This window comes from Planococcus citri, chromosome 2 (assembly GCF_950023065.1).
Source record: "Planococcus citri chromosome 2, ihPlaCitr1.1, whole genome shotgun sequence".
Classification (NCBI taxonomy): Eukaryota; Metazoa; Arthropoda; class Insecta; order Hemiptera; family Pseudococcidae; genus Planococcus; species Planococcus citri.
Window position 1 is genome coordinate 20,561,876 of NC_088678.1, and position 16,625 is coordinate 20,578,500.

Sequence of the window (16,625 nt, forward strand, 5' to 3'; positions counted from 1 at the left end):
GATGGAAAGCCAAAATTCATTCTGCAAACTAATTTCAATACGCTACGAAGTCGACTGCTGTCTCCAACGACTTTTTGAAAGGTTGTATGGCGTTTTTTTGAAAATTGAAATTTCCAAAAAGTAGCTGGAAGCTTCAAAACCATTTGAAACCACCATGCAGTCGACTTCATATCGTGTTGAAATTATTTTGTAAAGCAAATTTCAGCTTGCTAACTCCATTTGATAAATTAATGTTGTTGTGGGAATTTCAAGTTTTAAAAATCTGGTGACTCCAGTAATTTTCAAAAAGTCGCTGGGGGCTCCAAAACGACTTGAAATCCACCTGCAGTCGACTTTGTAGCGTATTGAAATTAGTTTGCAGAATGAATTTCGGCTTTCCAACTCCATTATTGATGAAATTTTGTGGGAATTTCGGGTTTCAAAAATCTGCTGGAGGCTTCAGAACTGCTCAAAACGGATTGAAACAGTTTCCAATCGATTTGGCGTGTCGAAAATAGGGTATATCCCAAATTTCGATAGGATTTTGATTATTTTCCTCATTTTTGGCCTAAATTTGATTTTCAAAAATTTGCAAAAAAAATTGAAAAAGGCATTTTAGAGCACTTGAAATTTTTGTCTGATCTTTCGATCTACCTTTGTACGGTTCAGAAAATATCAGCTCTATCCAATCGCATCGTCTTACATTTTTAATGTTGAAGAATTGATTTTTAATTTTTTTTAAAATGATGATTCTGAAGGATTTTTATGGAAATATTGATCATTTCCTAAAATTTTGCACTTTTCCTTTTTTACACTACAAATCTTTAAAAAAATTTGTCAATTTTCGCCGAAATAGTGAAATTAGTGACTAAGTCGCTTTTTAAGTGACCGAATTTCATGTCTGCTTTTATATCTCAGCTTTCTGCGAAAATTTTTCAAAATTTATAAAATCCCATTTTTGCGAAAAATAACTCAATTTCTAAAATATAATTTTTTTCCAAAATAAAAATCCCCAACCGTCAATTTTTTAGGTACATTCTTGACCAAAAATGTTTTCGATTTGAAACTCACGTCACTCCCACATTTGTAATTGTCACAACTTGTGCAGAAAATAATTTTTCATTTTTTCTCAAAATTTTGGATTTTGACTTCGAAAACTTTGGTATTACCTACAGAGAAACTTTTCGAAAATTTTCGTATCTCTACGTCGAAGATTTACGCATTTTGGAAATCGGGGTAAAAAAAATGTCCATTTTGAGCGTTTCCTCGAATTCCAAAATGAAATTTTGAGTTGACCTCAATTTTTTTTGAAAATTTTCTCAACTAAGTTATACTCCTTCCCATTAGATAAAATGAAATTTTCCAATTTTCATCCGTCAGTTTTTTCTCGGGTCTCAAAAGGTTAAATTTACCAAGTGACATCTTCCTCGCTACAAAAATTAATCTAAATAAATACGATTAAACGTCATCATCGAAAGACCACACTCAATGTAAATAAATCTCGAATTCGCGATTTATAATTCTCGAGTGAACAAGCAACCAAACGTTGAATGGAAACTTCTCCATATAAAACATATAGACGCAAGGTAGGAAGGGGGAAATCGTTTATGGAAATCTTCTCATTTCCGACCTTCTTCGAAAAGCTGGTTTGGTAAATAGCGTATCGCAGGAGGTATAATAATAAACGAAAGGAAGTAAACAAAAGTCTCCATTTACCACGAGCGAGGTTCCAGCGTGGCGCGGCGGCATCGGCGAGTTATATTGAAAATACTCGAGATATTATGTAAAAATACCTCTGGCATCGATTAGGTTTACATTACAATAGAAATGTGTCCGTATATTCCCTTCTGAGAGCTCTGATTTTGCTCATCTCGAACCCCTCATCCCTCTCATCCCTATTCTCCATTGCATTAAAATTATCTATGGAAGATTAAAGAGCACGCGAACCAGCGAACACAAATCGAATCACAACAATACACACAGCGAAACGAGAGGGGAAAAAATCTAAACCGAGTTGAATGGAGGGAAAAAAAAGGTTAAATTCCATAAGGTGGGAAAAAAAAGGAAGCTCGATATGACGTCCCAAAAACCCATTTCAATTTACATTTCGGGCCGCCGTAGCCGCCACCGCCACCGTTTTCTCATTAAACGTGTAAACAAACGTAAACAAATCGATATATGGGGAGTACAGTACACAGAGAGATACTACAAGCAAACAGAGCGAGGCAGATTAACCTGCGAAAGAGTGAGATAGGAAGAGATGTGGGAAAAAAAGGGGTTTCACCGGAATCCGACGCACCATACACAAGATCAAAGCTGTCTTTTTTTCTCATCCATCGTTAACAACCATTTCCGGAAGCATTATTTTTAGTACGTTGATCTGATATAGGAGAAAAAAAAAATAGCTCTATACCAGATACACCCAACACCCATATTGCGTAATCGACGCCTCCCCCGTTTCGTTTTTACGCCTAATATAGATTTATAAAACCATCGTATTCCCCGAAGCTTTCCACCGCGATACTCTCTACTCTCGGATCTCGTGAAAAGTTTCACCTTCGCATATGCGAAGAAAGAAAAACAAAAAAGTAATTTTCACCCGAAAAAGATCAAAAGATTAGCTTTACGGGCCATCTAATGGCAGTTTGATGGCGTATCGCGACTTATCGCCTCCAAACTGTGACAACGCTGGCCAAATATTTGGGCTGCAATAAAAATAGCTACATTTACTTAGTGTATGGGGTCGTATATCATGCTACAGGGTGTCGAATAAATATGTATGTATTGTAGATGATGGTATGGTTTTGAGGTATAGGAGGAGAATCTTGGTGTGTGAGCGTAGCCACACATTAATGGGGAATTTGAGCTATTAATTTCAATATTTTGCTAGCGTTTTAGTGGCTAGACTAGAATATTAGAGAGAGTGAAAATTGAATCTATTTCAGATATTACCATACGCGTTTTTACAGGGTGAAGGGTAGAAAAGGTCTATTCTGAAATGACTTACGAACCAATATTAGCGATAACGTTTAACCAAATTTAATTTAAAAAATAAGGGTGAAAATAAACATTTTTTTTGGAATTCCACTTCCAGGAAAAAAAAACAGAAAAAAAGGTAAAATTTAATCAATACGAAAATGTTGCCCAAAAAACCCGAAATCTTCATTTTCTTAAAGCTATACTCAGAAAATTTTTCAGCTCCGGAAGCGCCCTTCAAGGAAAGATATGAGCATTAAGGTAGGTCGAAAGAAAAAAACACATCCTGGATTTTGACGAAAACTGGTGGCGAAGTTTACTTTAAGCGGGAGACTACCCAGACAAATTTCGAGTTCTCAGCAGTTCAGGAGACCTCAAAATAGGGCTACTCGTATTTCCGAAAAAAATCGTGATTTTTTGCCACATTTTGGGTAGTATGTATAATTGTATAACCTGTGCAACTCCTTGGCCACCCCCACCCCCCTCAAAAGTTGTGATTTGAGTTTCTGAACCTCGCTGACCTATTGAATTCAAAATTCAATACAACAGCACTTTCAGCCCCCTATCAAGCGTTCGAAGATTGACGGTTTGCTAAAATTACAATATTCCATCATTTTTACAGAACTTTTCCACCATTAAAAAATTCTACATTTTTATAGAAAAAAATCAACGCTGAATTCGTGTTCAGCGGGTCAAAATACCCCGATTTCGATTACCACCTTTTTCGCAATTTTTTGTTTCGATTTCATTTTCAAAATTCATATTTTTCCACTCATCTTAGTGGATGCAAAAAAAAAATTCAAGAAAAAAAATGAATTTGGACTGTTTACTCAAAATTACTGTGAAAAGTAAAGTAATCTGGGTATTTCGACCCGCTGAACACGTATTGAACATTGGTTTCTCATTAAGAGAATTTTTAATGGTAGAAAAGTGCTGTAAACGTTGAATTTTGAATTCAATGGGTCAGGGTGGTTCAGAAACTCGAATCGCAGCTTTTGAAGGGGGGGGGGGTCTGAGGGATTGCAAAAGTTATACTATCCGAGGGTGGCAAAATACAGATTTTTTTGAAAATGACCCTACTTTGAGGACCCCTGGCTCAGCCCCCAAACTGCTGAGAGGATTAAAAATTTTCTGAGTAGTCTCTCAATAAAAATACATAAACTGCTTCGCCAATTTTCCTCAAAATCTAAAGAAAGGAATTTTTCATTCTACTTCCAATCCAAGTAAACCTGTTTCGGGAAAAATGGTCCAGTTTCAAAAGATATTATTTGAGATTCTATATCAACCTAGGCCATTTCCATCAAAATCCAAGATTACAATAGGGTTGTGCTGATCAAAAAATTTGTGAGTCACTAATTTCTAAAAAAATCTGTGTTTAAAAAATATTTGCTTCAGGTAACCATTAATCGAGTTCAAACATCGAAAGATCATTTCTGAAACTGGAGGAATATTATGAAAAACAGTGGTGCCAATTTTTGATCGCTACAGACAATTTTTTAAAAAAACGAGAAAATACTTCAATTTTTTTCGAGTTATCAAAATTGAGAATTGTTACTAAAAAGTTGTTTTAAAATACTCCCCCACTTTCAGAAAATTATATTTTACAATGTTTTGACATCATTAATGTTCAGCAATTGAGAAAAAATAGTTTCAAAATCACGAATTCACTTAGAAATGAGTGATTGGTAAATTTTCAATCGCTCAGCAGAACCCTTGAAAAGGTTCTGAATTCTGAGGTAAATCCCCTCTCTCCTTTTTAAAGACTGGTGGCTCGTTTTTCATTTCAATTTTATTAGATTTTTGATAAAGCTTGGAAAAAATTATGACCAGGCAACCTCATCATCATCAAAAGTTTATTTAACGACGTCCGGCATCTTAGCCTTTAACGTCAACAATACAGAAATTAAATTAACAAATTTTTTTTAAAAAACAAATTAGCAAAAAATATAACAACAAAATGATTCAATTTTGGGGAAAAATTCAAATTTTTAGGTCAATATTTTTTTTATCATCTCCCTGATCAGTGATCAGCATCATTCTCCAAAGGGAAAAAAGTCATATTTTGAGAACCCTTGAAATTATCAAAATAAATTTTGGACACGGAATCCTGGTACGCAGACATCAAGAGATCGCTCAACTAAACCACCAATAAAACGTTTAGCTCTTGCCAGAGAAAAGGAGAGGGGTTGAAAATTGATCAAAAAATTTGAAATTTCTTTCAAAAAAATTGAAAAGCGACTCGACTCGGTTTTGACCACGCGCAACGATACAGGAGGCAGATGAGAGTAATGACGGAGGGGAGGGGGAAGGAGTTCAGCACCTTAAAATGATAACAATTCATTTATGCCCTTCACTTCACTTCACTTCACCTCCGAAAAAATCGAATTCATTTTTAGTGTGCGTAGGTAGGTGACGGATTTTTCGTAGGAAAATTGGATAGGTAAATGCTTTGGAGTTACTATGTAGTACATGGTAATGGGGCAAAAATAATGCTAAAACTGAGTTATGAATTATGATATCATTTGCTAACTAAAAATTCATTTCATTAATTTTTTGTCTACCTATAACCATAAGTAGGTACTTGACATGAATAATTTTTAACTTTTTACTTATAATTTAAAAATTACTTCAAAATGAGAAATTAAACTAATTTTTGTACAATTGAAACATGTAATTTTTATTATCATGATTTAGTAAAAATTATTAAAACAAAATGATTTTTACTATTGGTACCTATAGCAAAATTTATTAAAATGATAAGTAAGTTTTACTATACGATTACAGTAAAAATTATTGAATGGGATCTGGTACTTAATTGTGAGTATTTAGTTAAATTTTTTTGTAAAAATTACCCATATTTTTTTCGTGTAATAGGCAATGCAAATTCTTAACATAGGTATTTTATAAGATTTAATTCTTAATTTAGAATAAAAAGCAAGTTCTGAAAATTGGTTTGAAAATTTATAAATTTCAAGACAATGGAAATTCTAAAAAAAATAATATGAAAATTTGTATTTAGAGACGCTGAGAATTCCAAAAATTGATTAAAAGTTCTGTAAGTTGCAGATAATGTGAACTTGAAAATTATATGAAATAAGTATTGTAATATTTATGAAGAAGATGAGAATTCTGAAAAATTGGAGGCAATGTGAATTCCAAAAATTGAGTAAACGTTTTACAATTTGTGGACAATATGAACTTGAAAATTGAATTTGAAATTTTTTAATTTAAAGACAATAAGAATTCTGAAAAATTATTCAAAATTTGACTATTTAGAGGCAATGTGAATTCTAAAAATTGATTGCAAATTTCCTAACTCAGCAGCAATGCAAAATTCTGAAAATTTATTGAAAACTTTATGAAATTGTAGCGATGGGGAATTCGGGAAATCGATTTGAAATTTTGTAAATTTTAAAACAATGCAAACTATGAAAAACAACTAGAAATTTCTTAATTTAGAAGCAATACAAGCTTATAAATTATTCTGAAATACCTATTGTAATTTGGAAAATATGAAAACACTGAAAAACAATTATTATTTTGAAGCAGTGAGAGTTTCAAAAATTCTCATCACTGTGACATGGTTGATTTACTTATGCACTACCTAGATGTAATAACGGTTATAGCTGTAGAAAAGGCAGCTAGCTACGCACACTTTGCAGCTAAGCTTTGCTTAGCTGTCTAGTTGTCAATTAGGATCAAAATTGGGGACTTTTGTATTTTCTAAAGGAATCAAAATGCCACCTAGAAAATTGGTTCACAGTATTTTTTTATTTCAATTTTCAAACACTACGGTAATTTAGAACGAGCGAATTTTTCTCAAACGACTGAATTGGTTCGCCCAACAATACATCAAATCAGAAAAAATTGATTTACAATTTCTTTACATTCAAATTTTAAAGCACAGATTATAAAAATTCAACGTGTACGATCTTCCTTCATTTTATTTGTACCCCCCCCCCCACCCTTACACAATAAGTAATCAGTTGAAAATTTTGGAAATTCACAATATTGTTGGTAACATTTTCTAGACACTAATAATCGACTAGAAAGTGAACAACATTTTGATACTTTTTTCACTAAAACGAAAGAGCAGCACCCTCTTCCCCTCTCCTCTTGTGTTTTATGTGATTACTGATTGGGTATAAATTCCAGTTCTGGCATCAGAGTAAAAATTATCGTCATTTTCAAGCTCAAAGTGAAATTTTAGCTAATTTTAGACTTATTTCGGTAGATTTTAAGGATAATTTTTTCTGAAATTACAAAATATTGTACACATTTCCGTTTTGGAATCTGAAAAATTAACTTTAAGAGCCAGAAATTTCAGTTTTATCGTTAGTTTTGAAATCAGTGCAAAATTTTAATTCATTTTGATTGGTTGTAAGAATAGGTTTGGTTGAAATTTCAAAAAATCACGAACAAATCTCCATTTTGAGAGATAAAGGATTGATTTCTGTAGCCATAAATTTCATTTTGAGTTTAAAGTGAAAACCCATCATCATTTTCAAGTTCAGTGTAAAATTTCAATTCATTTTAACTGATAGCAACAATATTTTTCTACTGATATTGCAAAAATTGAACAAAAAATTATAATGGAGGGGGGGGGCGATTCCAGTTTTGGGGCTGAAGTAAAAAACACCGCCATTTTTGACCTCAGTGCGAAATTTCATTTTATTTAGATAGGTCACAAGCACATTTTATTTCAAACGGCCATATTTTTTATTTTCAGATTAATTTTGAATTTGTACATATACAACATTATAATTTTCAAAAAATAGGGTTCATTGAACTCGTAATAGGACTAACTATGTAGCTTTTGGATTTACCTACTGTTGAGCGCAGATAAATTATACCCACAAAAAAAAGTTTAAATCGAGCAAAAAATATCAAAATTATCGAAAAGTGCATTCAAAATGCATAATAAAATGCAGTTTTTTTTTTTGTAAAGTTCTTGATTTCGGGGGAACCTCACGTAGACTCATACTCTGGTTCGATTCGGTTTCCATCTCAAGAACCTTAAGCATACCTCATGGGAAAATGTCAGCTGCCTAGTTGCAAAATTCAAGTTTCTAGAATAGTATTTTCATTTTTTTCCTGCTCTTTGAAAATGGTAATTTTGACATTACTTTCCACTTCACCAATCAGCATATTTGATAAATTTTGACACCATTTTCTTCTTCCAAAATTGAAACATTTGAAAAATTTCTTGCTAAAAATCTTGTTTTTTTTTTTCAAAATTGCAAAAAAGTCTAGCTTTTATTTTCCCATTTTTTTTCAATCAAACTTCAAAACGTTTCATTTGTTCTCTCCTTTCAATAATTTGATTTTTTTTTCGTCTTCTTGAAAATTGGTAAAGTTTTGACCCAAAACTATTTTGTCTTCAATCAAAACATTTGAACGTTACAATATATTTTCACGAAAGGTCTTGCTTTCGCATGGTATCTACTTGTTTGATAGAGACCTAATCATACTCGCGTGAATAGAAAATGGGAAAAAATCTATCAGGCAAAATAATACTTTGATATGAAGTAAAAAAATATGGACAAAGGCAGATTTCTGCTCTGTTTATCTCTCAGATCAACTAGTCAGCCTTTCTGCATCTTGTTTTCTTCAATATTCTCTTTTCTCGACTCGTCTCACTTCAGCTGATCAAACATCAACCAAGGTATCAAAAATAGAGCAATGTGGTGTAGGGAAGGGGACTTGACCTTTTGTACTGAAAGTTAGTTTTCTTTGAGACGAATTCTTCGACAAATTTTGAAGAAATTTCATTGCTATGACCTTTGTGGACCATTTGCAAGACTTTTTAGACATCCTGTAAGTCGTACTGTTGATAAAATGAATTTCAAAAAGAACTAACTACAAAAAAGGTCGTTCCTGAACCTGAAATCTATTTCAAAAATGTGATATATTTGTGATGAGGGGAGGGATACAAATCCTCAAGATACGTAGCCAGCGCATCTAAGATAATTTCGACACGTAAAATTCCAAACAATTCGAAATGTTTATACGAAATATTTCCATAAATCATATTTTCTTTTGAAGTACGTACATTCTAGCACCACGACAGATACGAATCAATTTTTCAAAGCTGCTTATTAGACAAACGATGTAAATGATTATCTTGATAATCTATTTTTAGATCCTCGCGAGTTCTCAACTTGGCGGAATTTTTTTCGCAGCATCTCGAGTACATAAATCGCAGCAGTAGCAATCATCTATCGATATTGTTCGAGTTTAAAAATATAATCGTTCGGAAGTACTCTTAAAGATCGAATCGTTTCAAGTCCGCTAATTTAACGTGCGTTAAAATTTATACTACTACGCCAATTAAACGATATAATTAATACATCTAATCGCGTTTAATCGCCGTCGTAAAATTGTTTAATTTGACTAGACGACGTGAGACCGAGTACATAGTGAAAATAGACTATACACACGAATAAGAGTACCTAACCTTTTAATTATACGTATATATAAATTCACTCACCGAGTAAAGCTTGGAAAAGTCTGGATTTGAAAATACGTATAACTCGTTCGATAGCTAATCTCAATTGTTTATCCTGCGGCGATATCAATTTGGCGTGGTAATCTTCTAACAACTCCAAAGCTCGATGCGCTTCTGTAAAAACACCAACGACACGATCTCGATTAATTTCTCAAAATTGCATTTTAACATTTTTTTTTTGTAGCTCGAAAGTAAAAATATTATTATACAGTAAGTATAGACCGTCTGCATCGTACCGAGCATGATGTCAACTCATTTGTATTTAGGATTTTTTTTTCACATTTCTCACACAATATTCGCGAACGTCTGGTCGGTCAAGACAAACATTGGCTCAAATCGCCAAAATCTTTCGACTAATGTTAACGTTCTAGTAGAAATTCGTCGATATGACGTCATAACACGTATATTACAAAGTAGTAAAAATAATAAGGAGGAAATCGTAAGGGGAGAGAGAGACAGGGCAGAGAAATGGAGCAGAGCCAACGAGTTAATCATCAAAACCGTATCCCAAATTGCAAATTCGTTGTAGCTCGAAACAAAAAATCACGATCTTTGAAAATCAGCAAATAAAACTAGGGAAGAATTTACAGGGTGAAAAACAACCTTCGTATCGGGTTCGTTTAACCAATAGAAGCTGAGATAGGATCCATCTTGAAATACGAATCTTTTAACCAACGGTCAGTTAAGATGACAAGGGGAAGAAGAAGTGCAGGGGGTGGTAAAAAAGGTAAACGAATAACCAAACCAGATACCACACAGCAGTGATTTTCAAACTCGAGAGTAACAGGTGTTGAAAATATGGAATGTGGAATAATTTAGGGGTGGAAATATTACGTACGATACCCAACGAGGAATAATTTTTCAACCGTTGCAAAGTCGAACGAATTATAAATTGATTTCTCATTATAGGGAGAAAAATTAGCTTCTCGTTCGACTGCTGAATATTCCTGCGTGTACTTGAAGGAAGAAGAAAAATTACTCGATTTCATAATCATTATTCGAGGTACTTACGATCGCAAATAATAATGTAAATGTGATATACATATTCGCGCAAAGTTTTGCCAAGTATTCGTAGCACTGCCTATTGCGCGCATTTGGCTGAAGTGAATTTATTTTAAAATAAATCGTTTTACCTAGATGGCCACATTACGTAATCGACATAATGTATGAGCTCGGGCAAAAGGGGGGAGAAACAGGGTAGAGATTATTTTCGGTATTTGAAACGAAATAAAACATGCATTTCATAACCTTAAATAAGCGATTTGCCCGCGTGATAAACAATTATTCAACGAGCCCGATCATTCTCTTTCGATGCATTGGATTTTGGAAACATTTCAAAATTCGCTCACATTGACGCGAATTCAACAAAGAATGAAAATAGTATAGTAGCAGATGGCATTCTACATTCAATTATGATCAATGTTCGCCGAAATTTCACGCCGTATAGGATTAGGATAATGATTCTCTCGGTGCCAATACGATACATTGAAGGTATTCCAATCCGAACTTGGACCAGTTTATATCTGAAAACAAGCATTTGATGGAATTATTGTAACGTTGATCTTTACCTTGCTTTCGGACAGGCATTTCGATATCTGTTGGGATGGTTTTGGCGTGCAGGTAATCGTTGGATGGGGATTTTCAGCGCAGATTTACTAACAATTGCAAATATTACAATCGTATTGTAAAATTATCGTCAACTTCTCGCACCACCACATAACAGCGATAATTACGGTACATTAACACGACTCGACTCGCGCGAAACCGTGCGAACGCACTAATCGATAACTTACGATAAATAACGTTTAATTATTTATGTTTTTTTCAATTAAAAATATCACATAAACCAAATAATTCGACCGATCAATGATTGCAAACGCTTGAATTTTCAATTCAACGTTCTCAAATTCACTCGCCCAGTGTGGAACACAACAAAATTGAAAAAAGCTTTGATCCGTCAGTGTTGCCAGTTTGGAGAATTTCGCGTTTCGATACCTATTTATTTTAAATAGGTAGCGGAAAAACGTATTTTTTTCCGAAACGAATTTCGGTCGAAGTTTGTTTTTTGCTGATAAAGGTTATCAGTATCGAATGATGAAATTTTTTTCAACCAAAAAATGACCGAAAAATGGAATAATTTTCGTTTCTAGCGAGTTTTTTTCCATTGAAATGATTTATTGGATTAATCGACCCGCTCCTGTTTGATGATTTCTACTCTCCGAACCTATAAAACGCTTACATTATGAGTAGGACTGATACTACCACAATCCATAGAGTGTCTCGAGACAAGATACCTGCCGGTAGTAAAGTGCTTACACGAGATGAAGTATTCAATCATTACGCGAAATTGGTTCAAAAATGGCAACCAGCCTCAGAAGTGTACGTTACTCGGTATTCTCCTCAATTATACGCAACTATTCTGACTTTCATCGTTTATTTTCATTTTCAGATGGCCGCTTAAATATGGATGGTGTGTACTGGGAGCAGCCGCATGTACAGGGAATTTCTTCATATTAAAACAATACAGACAACGTTTAAAACTAACCGGTGCTGTTTACGCAGCTCTAACGTTAGGATGTGGGCTCTTTCCGTCGATGTGTGCTCCTCTCGCTCACCTTATGGTATACTGATGTATTTTCATAATCTATTGACGTTGATTTGGTTTTATTGTTTCAAACTAACTTGGTTTTTAATTTTACAGTACGTTACGAAGGATATAGTTAATCAAAAGGATTGCTTGGGATGTCTTCATATTCGCGCCCTCACTTGGCAACTTGGTTGCTCCCTGCTGTATGCAGTGACCGTAAACCCACTGTTGTGCTTTTTGGTAATCAATGTGTGATTGTATGTATTAGTGTTTGAGAAGCTATTGCGTTATTCTAATTGATTGATTTTGCTTGCAGAAAGCTCAACATCTAGCTACCTACAACGTTCCAGGTTACAGCACTCCGGAACAAAGACGTAAAATGTGGCAGTTATACGTTAAATTTACCAGACGTGCTTCTGGATCGATATACCTTCATGGTATGATAAATAGTTTAGTTGCTACTGCAGTCACAGCTGGTGAAGTTAAGTCTTTTATTAAGATGAACGAAAAATTACTCAAGAAGAATCAAGAAGTAGTTGAGTTGAAGAAAACATTGCCTCAGTAGTTGAATAAGAAGAGTTTATAATGGATTGAAGTTTGTAAATAAAAATGTTATGTGTGTTATCTTCGAAATAAACGCGCTTTTCGGAGTGAATCATTTTGTTATCAGAGTATCGTTAGTTGAGGATTTATTTCTTTTTCATTGTGTGTATTTTGGAAGTGCTCTGATTCTAGAATTGATTCGGTTCTTTGCGTATAGCCTACTTTCGATTAAGCTATACTTTTTGCTGGTGGATTTCGGGGAAGAAATTTTGTTCAGACTAGGTCAGAGAAATGATCAATTTCTGAGTGAATGTGATTAGATTTCATCAGACTTGTGTAGACATGTTCGCTCATATATCATCAAACCTGCCAAAACCAGTTCAATCAAATTATATAATCACATCAGAATTTCAGATAAGAGCTGTTTGGATTAGATGTGAGAGCTGATTTGATTACATCAGTTGAAAGAGCAGATCAATGAGAGAGCTGATCAGATCAGATCAGATCAACAAGAGAGCTGAGCAGATGCAGATCAGATCAATGAGAGAACTGATCAGACCAGGTCAATGAGAGAGCTGATCACATCAGATCAGATCAATGAGAGAGATGATCAAATCACATATAAAGGAGCAAAGCTTATCAGATGATGAGAGAGCTGATTAGATTAGACGAGAGAGCTAATGAGATCACATTAGAGCTGATCAAATCAGATCAAGAGCCGATTGGTTCTCTCGATTTTATGTATTCAATAAGGTCTAACCAGACTAGATTGACATTTGGCATTATTTCAGACCTAATCAAGATCTAATTTTTTCAGTTTTTTTTTTCAACAGGATACTCGCAGGAAACCAGGAAAATGATCAGATTTGTTCAGACTCGTTTGATAAGATCTGACCAAATCTGTTTAGGCTGATTTCGATACATTTAATCAGATCTGATTTAGATTAGATTATTAGATCTTGTTCTTGACGTTCTCCGAATCCAATCAAATTTGATTTCTGGTCAGGTTTGCTCAGATCGAATAACCTTTTCCTGAGATGACCGAATAAAATCTCATTAATCGAACTGAAATATCATCTCTGAGAGCAAATCGTATATTTAATCAAATTAACAGACATTAATAAACAAAAGGTTAAAAACAATTAAACGATAGCGAATTTTTTTTAAATGACAACGCTGAATTACAGTTTTCCATAACATTTTGTAAGTACATCTACAATCTGATTACTATACCTACATCTAATTGACGTCGACAATTATACCGTTTAATTTTACACAAATTCAAACCTATTGTTTATTATGAATTGATCGAATCATTAGGTCGTCATTTTTTTAAGTACTTTTTTTCAAGTTCCAAATTTGGCAGTGATGTTAAATAAAAAGTTAATATTTCGTCGAACCGTAATGGTGTGAGCAATTTGTCAGCGCATTTTAAGTACTTTGATCGCCCTATACGTTCATTTACTTTAAATAGTCTTCCGTTCTCGAAGTTGATATTTTTTTGAGATCATAACTGTGCAAAAAATTCGATACTTTCTCGGCCAATCCATTCATCTTTTCACATATGAAGCGAGAATACACTTAAACAAAAAAATAGAATACGTAAAATATGCATAGTTAATAAATTATGTACCAATTTCTCAACACGAATAATAAATTAATTACATAAACGACAGACTGGGGGAATCTATAACTTTATTTTTGAAAGAAAAAACGTATGCAACCATTTTTTCTATCTTTGAAAGAAAATATAATATTATATTATCTTTTGAAAATCCAAACAACGCAGTAACATTGATAAGATAATCAGAAATCATTTCATCGCCCATAATAAAATTAACTGATCACAACAAAGTGGATAAAATATGTTAAGATATTAAGCTCGTTAATTTTCTAATTGTACTTTCGTTGTTCGTTGATATTTTACAACAGAAACACCTCGTACAATAAAACTGAACGATAAAGGTTTGCTTTCGATAACCACAGTCGAATCTGGAATCACTTCATAGTCGAAAATACACGTCTCTGTGAGAGTGGATTCAAAAAGAATAAAATCCCAAGTAACATCTGGAGGAGAAAAAGATAAAATATCAATTACAAGCGACGAAAAAAAAAAAAAATCTTCGGGAGGAAGACATTGAAATAATATATAAAAAAAGAAAAAAACAACACTGATGAAATATAAGGCAAATAAAAAAATGCTAAAAATACAATTGGGAGATTTACGGTTAAAGCCTACATACATATACATACAAATTACAAATACATGCGAACGGAAGCCTAAACATGATTTCTTTTTAAACCCACTGATTGTAATTAAGCATAAAAAGTCAATTATGAGACGAAATAGAATAAAAATAATACACTTATGTACAACCTAAACGAGAAATGGAGTCGTCACAGTATGCAGCAGATAGCAGATGCAATCCTGAACACATGATCGGTTCGAGATGATAAAAAAAATATCAATTAAAATACTGTATTGAGTGTGGAATAGACGAGAAAATGGTATCGAATACGATTCGTAAACACAAAGAACCGACTAAAATACGACGATACAAGAAATACACGTTACAGGTACAAATTACACCAGGTCATTTACGTTTTCGTACAGAGTACATCGTGTTATCAGGGTAATCGTTAATGAAGGGCATTCCGGCCATAGGCGGATTACCAGCGTAATTATACGAGAACGGGGCACGAAGGAATCCGTTAGGATTAATCGAATGAGGCGGAGGTTGATACGAAGGGTACATCGAATACGACGAAGGTGTACTCAAAACGTGCGAATATGTAAATCTAGGTGACGGTGGCGGAGGTACAACCGAAGGTGGCTGGTACAAGCTGACGTTGGTGGAGTTATTGTACATATTATACGACGAAGACACATGATCACGATGATGATGATGAGACGGATACGAAGAACGTTGTATGGGAATTACGGTAGAATCGTTAGTGTACCTGGGATATACGGGGCTTTTTTCGTAGCCCCTAAGTAGTTGCTAGCAATTGGATGTTTTCATATTCGCAACGTAATCTTGATAACTAACGCTGACTTTTTCACTCCGGTATCTAGTTAGTTTTATATTTTTTCTTATATCCGGAGTTACTGGACCTTTGAAGCCACCTTTTCTTAGTAAAGAATCGATCGTTTGTATTTGGTCCCAACCTGAAAAAAAAATTGAATTCATCGTCAGATGTGGACTATAACGATACGTTCGATATGTTCGATAGGTTACCTTGCTCGGACGCAACTTCGGGTAAATAAGTGGCAGTACGTTTGTGGCCTTTTTCGTTATGGAATTCTATTCTTATACCATGTACACCGACTTCCCAATCGCGATAGTCAGCTCCATCTTCGAAATGTCTCAAAATTGATACAGATACGTGCAATTTTGATAATTCATCGATAGTAATCGGACTGAATCGAGTATCGTTACAAGCACTGTGAAAAAAACAAGTCGAATTTTACTATCAATGCATCGATCGTAATAAATGAACAAAGGATAAAGGATTTCACCTAGTAACAGCGTATTCCCTCAACCCATTATGCAGGTTGATAGCATTAAACGTGCCAATACATCCTCGTAGACGTTTGTCTTTGCCAATTTTCCAGGTCACGAACAAAGGACTGTTGAAAATACGTCGTATTATTGAAAAATTACACGATTATCGTAACAAAAACACCACATCTGTTATGTAAAGTTAACAGAGAGTTCTCTGGCCTAAGAGTTAGCCTAGATTAGAATACAGTTTAAATCGATTACCTACTTACTAAGGATCGTTACTGAAGTCGGGAGTTTTCGGAGGTTCTAAGCTGTGCAGATGAGAATAAAGAACATCGAAGCAGAAAAAACACATTTCACGTTTTGCCACCGTCTCATTGCCATTTTCTTTGTTGTTCAAAATACCGTTGCATAAAACACTCGTAGCGTTATTGAGCTTCTGCTTTTTAGTTCCACAGCAAGGTGAACTCATGATGGACACTTTCACTACGAAATGTAACCAACTTTAAACAAATTTAATACTCCA

At 34.1% G+C, this 16,625-nt stretch overlaps 3 protein-coding genes across 5 annotated transcripts in view; 1 reads left to right on the forward strand and 2 right to left on the reverse strand.

Moving 5' to 3' along the window:
• The window catches only part of dlg1 (discs large 1), a 91,367-nt gene extending 79,998 nt beyond the window's left edge, over positions 1-11,369 (reverse strand). Inside the window, exons 1-2 of one of the 2 annotated variants that reach the window (XM_065348925.1) lie at positions 11,032-11,369; positions 9,446-9,577 (exon numbers count right to left, since the gene is read on the reverse strand). In XM_065348925.1, coding sequence (XP_065204997.1) covers positions 9,446-9,577; positions 11,032-11,050 — 151 coding nt within the window. In that variant the 5' untranslated portion in view covers positions 11,051-11,369. Of the gene's footprint in view, positions 1-9,445; positions 9,578-9,699; positions 9,820-11,031 lie in introns of those variants that run through there. The other variant, XM_065348926.1, reaches the window with a different exon arrangement.
• A 160-nt stretch (positions 11,370-11,529) lies between these two features.
• LOC135834936 (uncharacterized) lies at positions 11,530-12,705 on the forward strand. Its single transcript, XM_065348931.1, has 4 exons — positions 11,530-11,842; positions 11,913-12,084; positions 12,165-12,290; positions 12,367-12,705. Exons 1-4 carry the CDS (start codon positions 11,706-11,708, stop codon positions 12,613-12,615), a joined length of 684 nt encoding a protein of 227 aa, XP_065205003.1. The 5' UTR covers positions 11,530-11,705; the 3' UTR covers positions 12,616-12,705.
• Positions 12,706-13,671: 966 nt separating this feature from the next.
• LOC135834938 (AMMECR1-like protein) lies at positions 13,672-16,625 on the reverse strand. 2 transcript variants are annotated; one of them, XM_065348934.1, is made up of 5 exons: positions 16,369-16,625; positions 16,114-16,224; positions 15,833-16,038; positions 15,555-15,762; positions 13,672-14,660 (listed from the first exon to the last, which is right to left on the reverse strand). In XM_065348934.1, the coding sequence occupies exons 1-4, from the start codon at positions 16,569-16,571 to the stop codon at positions 15,596-15,598; spliced, it is 687 nt and encodes a 228-aa protein (XP_065205006.1). In that variant the 5' UTR covers positions 16,572-16,625; the 3' UTR covers positions 13,672-14,660; positions 15,555-15,595. The 2 variants fall into 2 exon arrangements, with proteins under 2 accessions (XP_065205006.1, XP_065205005.1); XM_065348933.1 differs by having other exon boundaries at positions 13,672-15,762.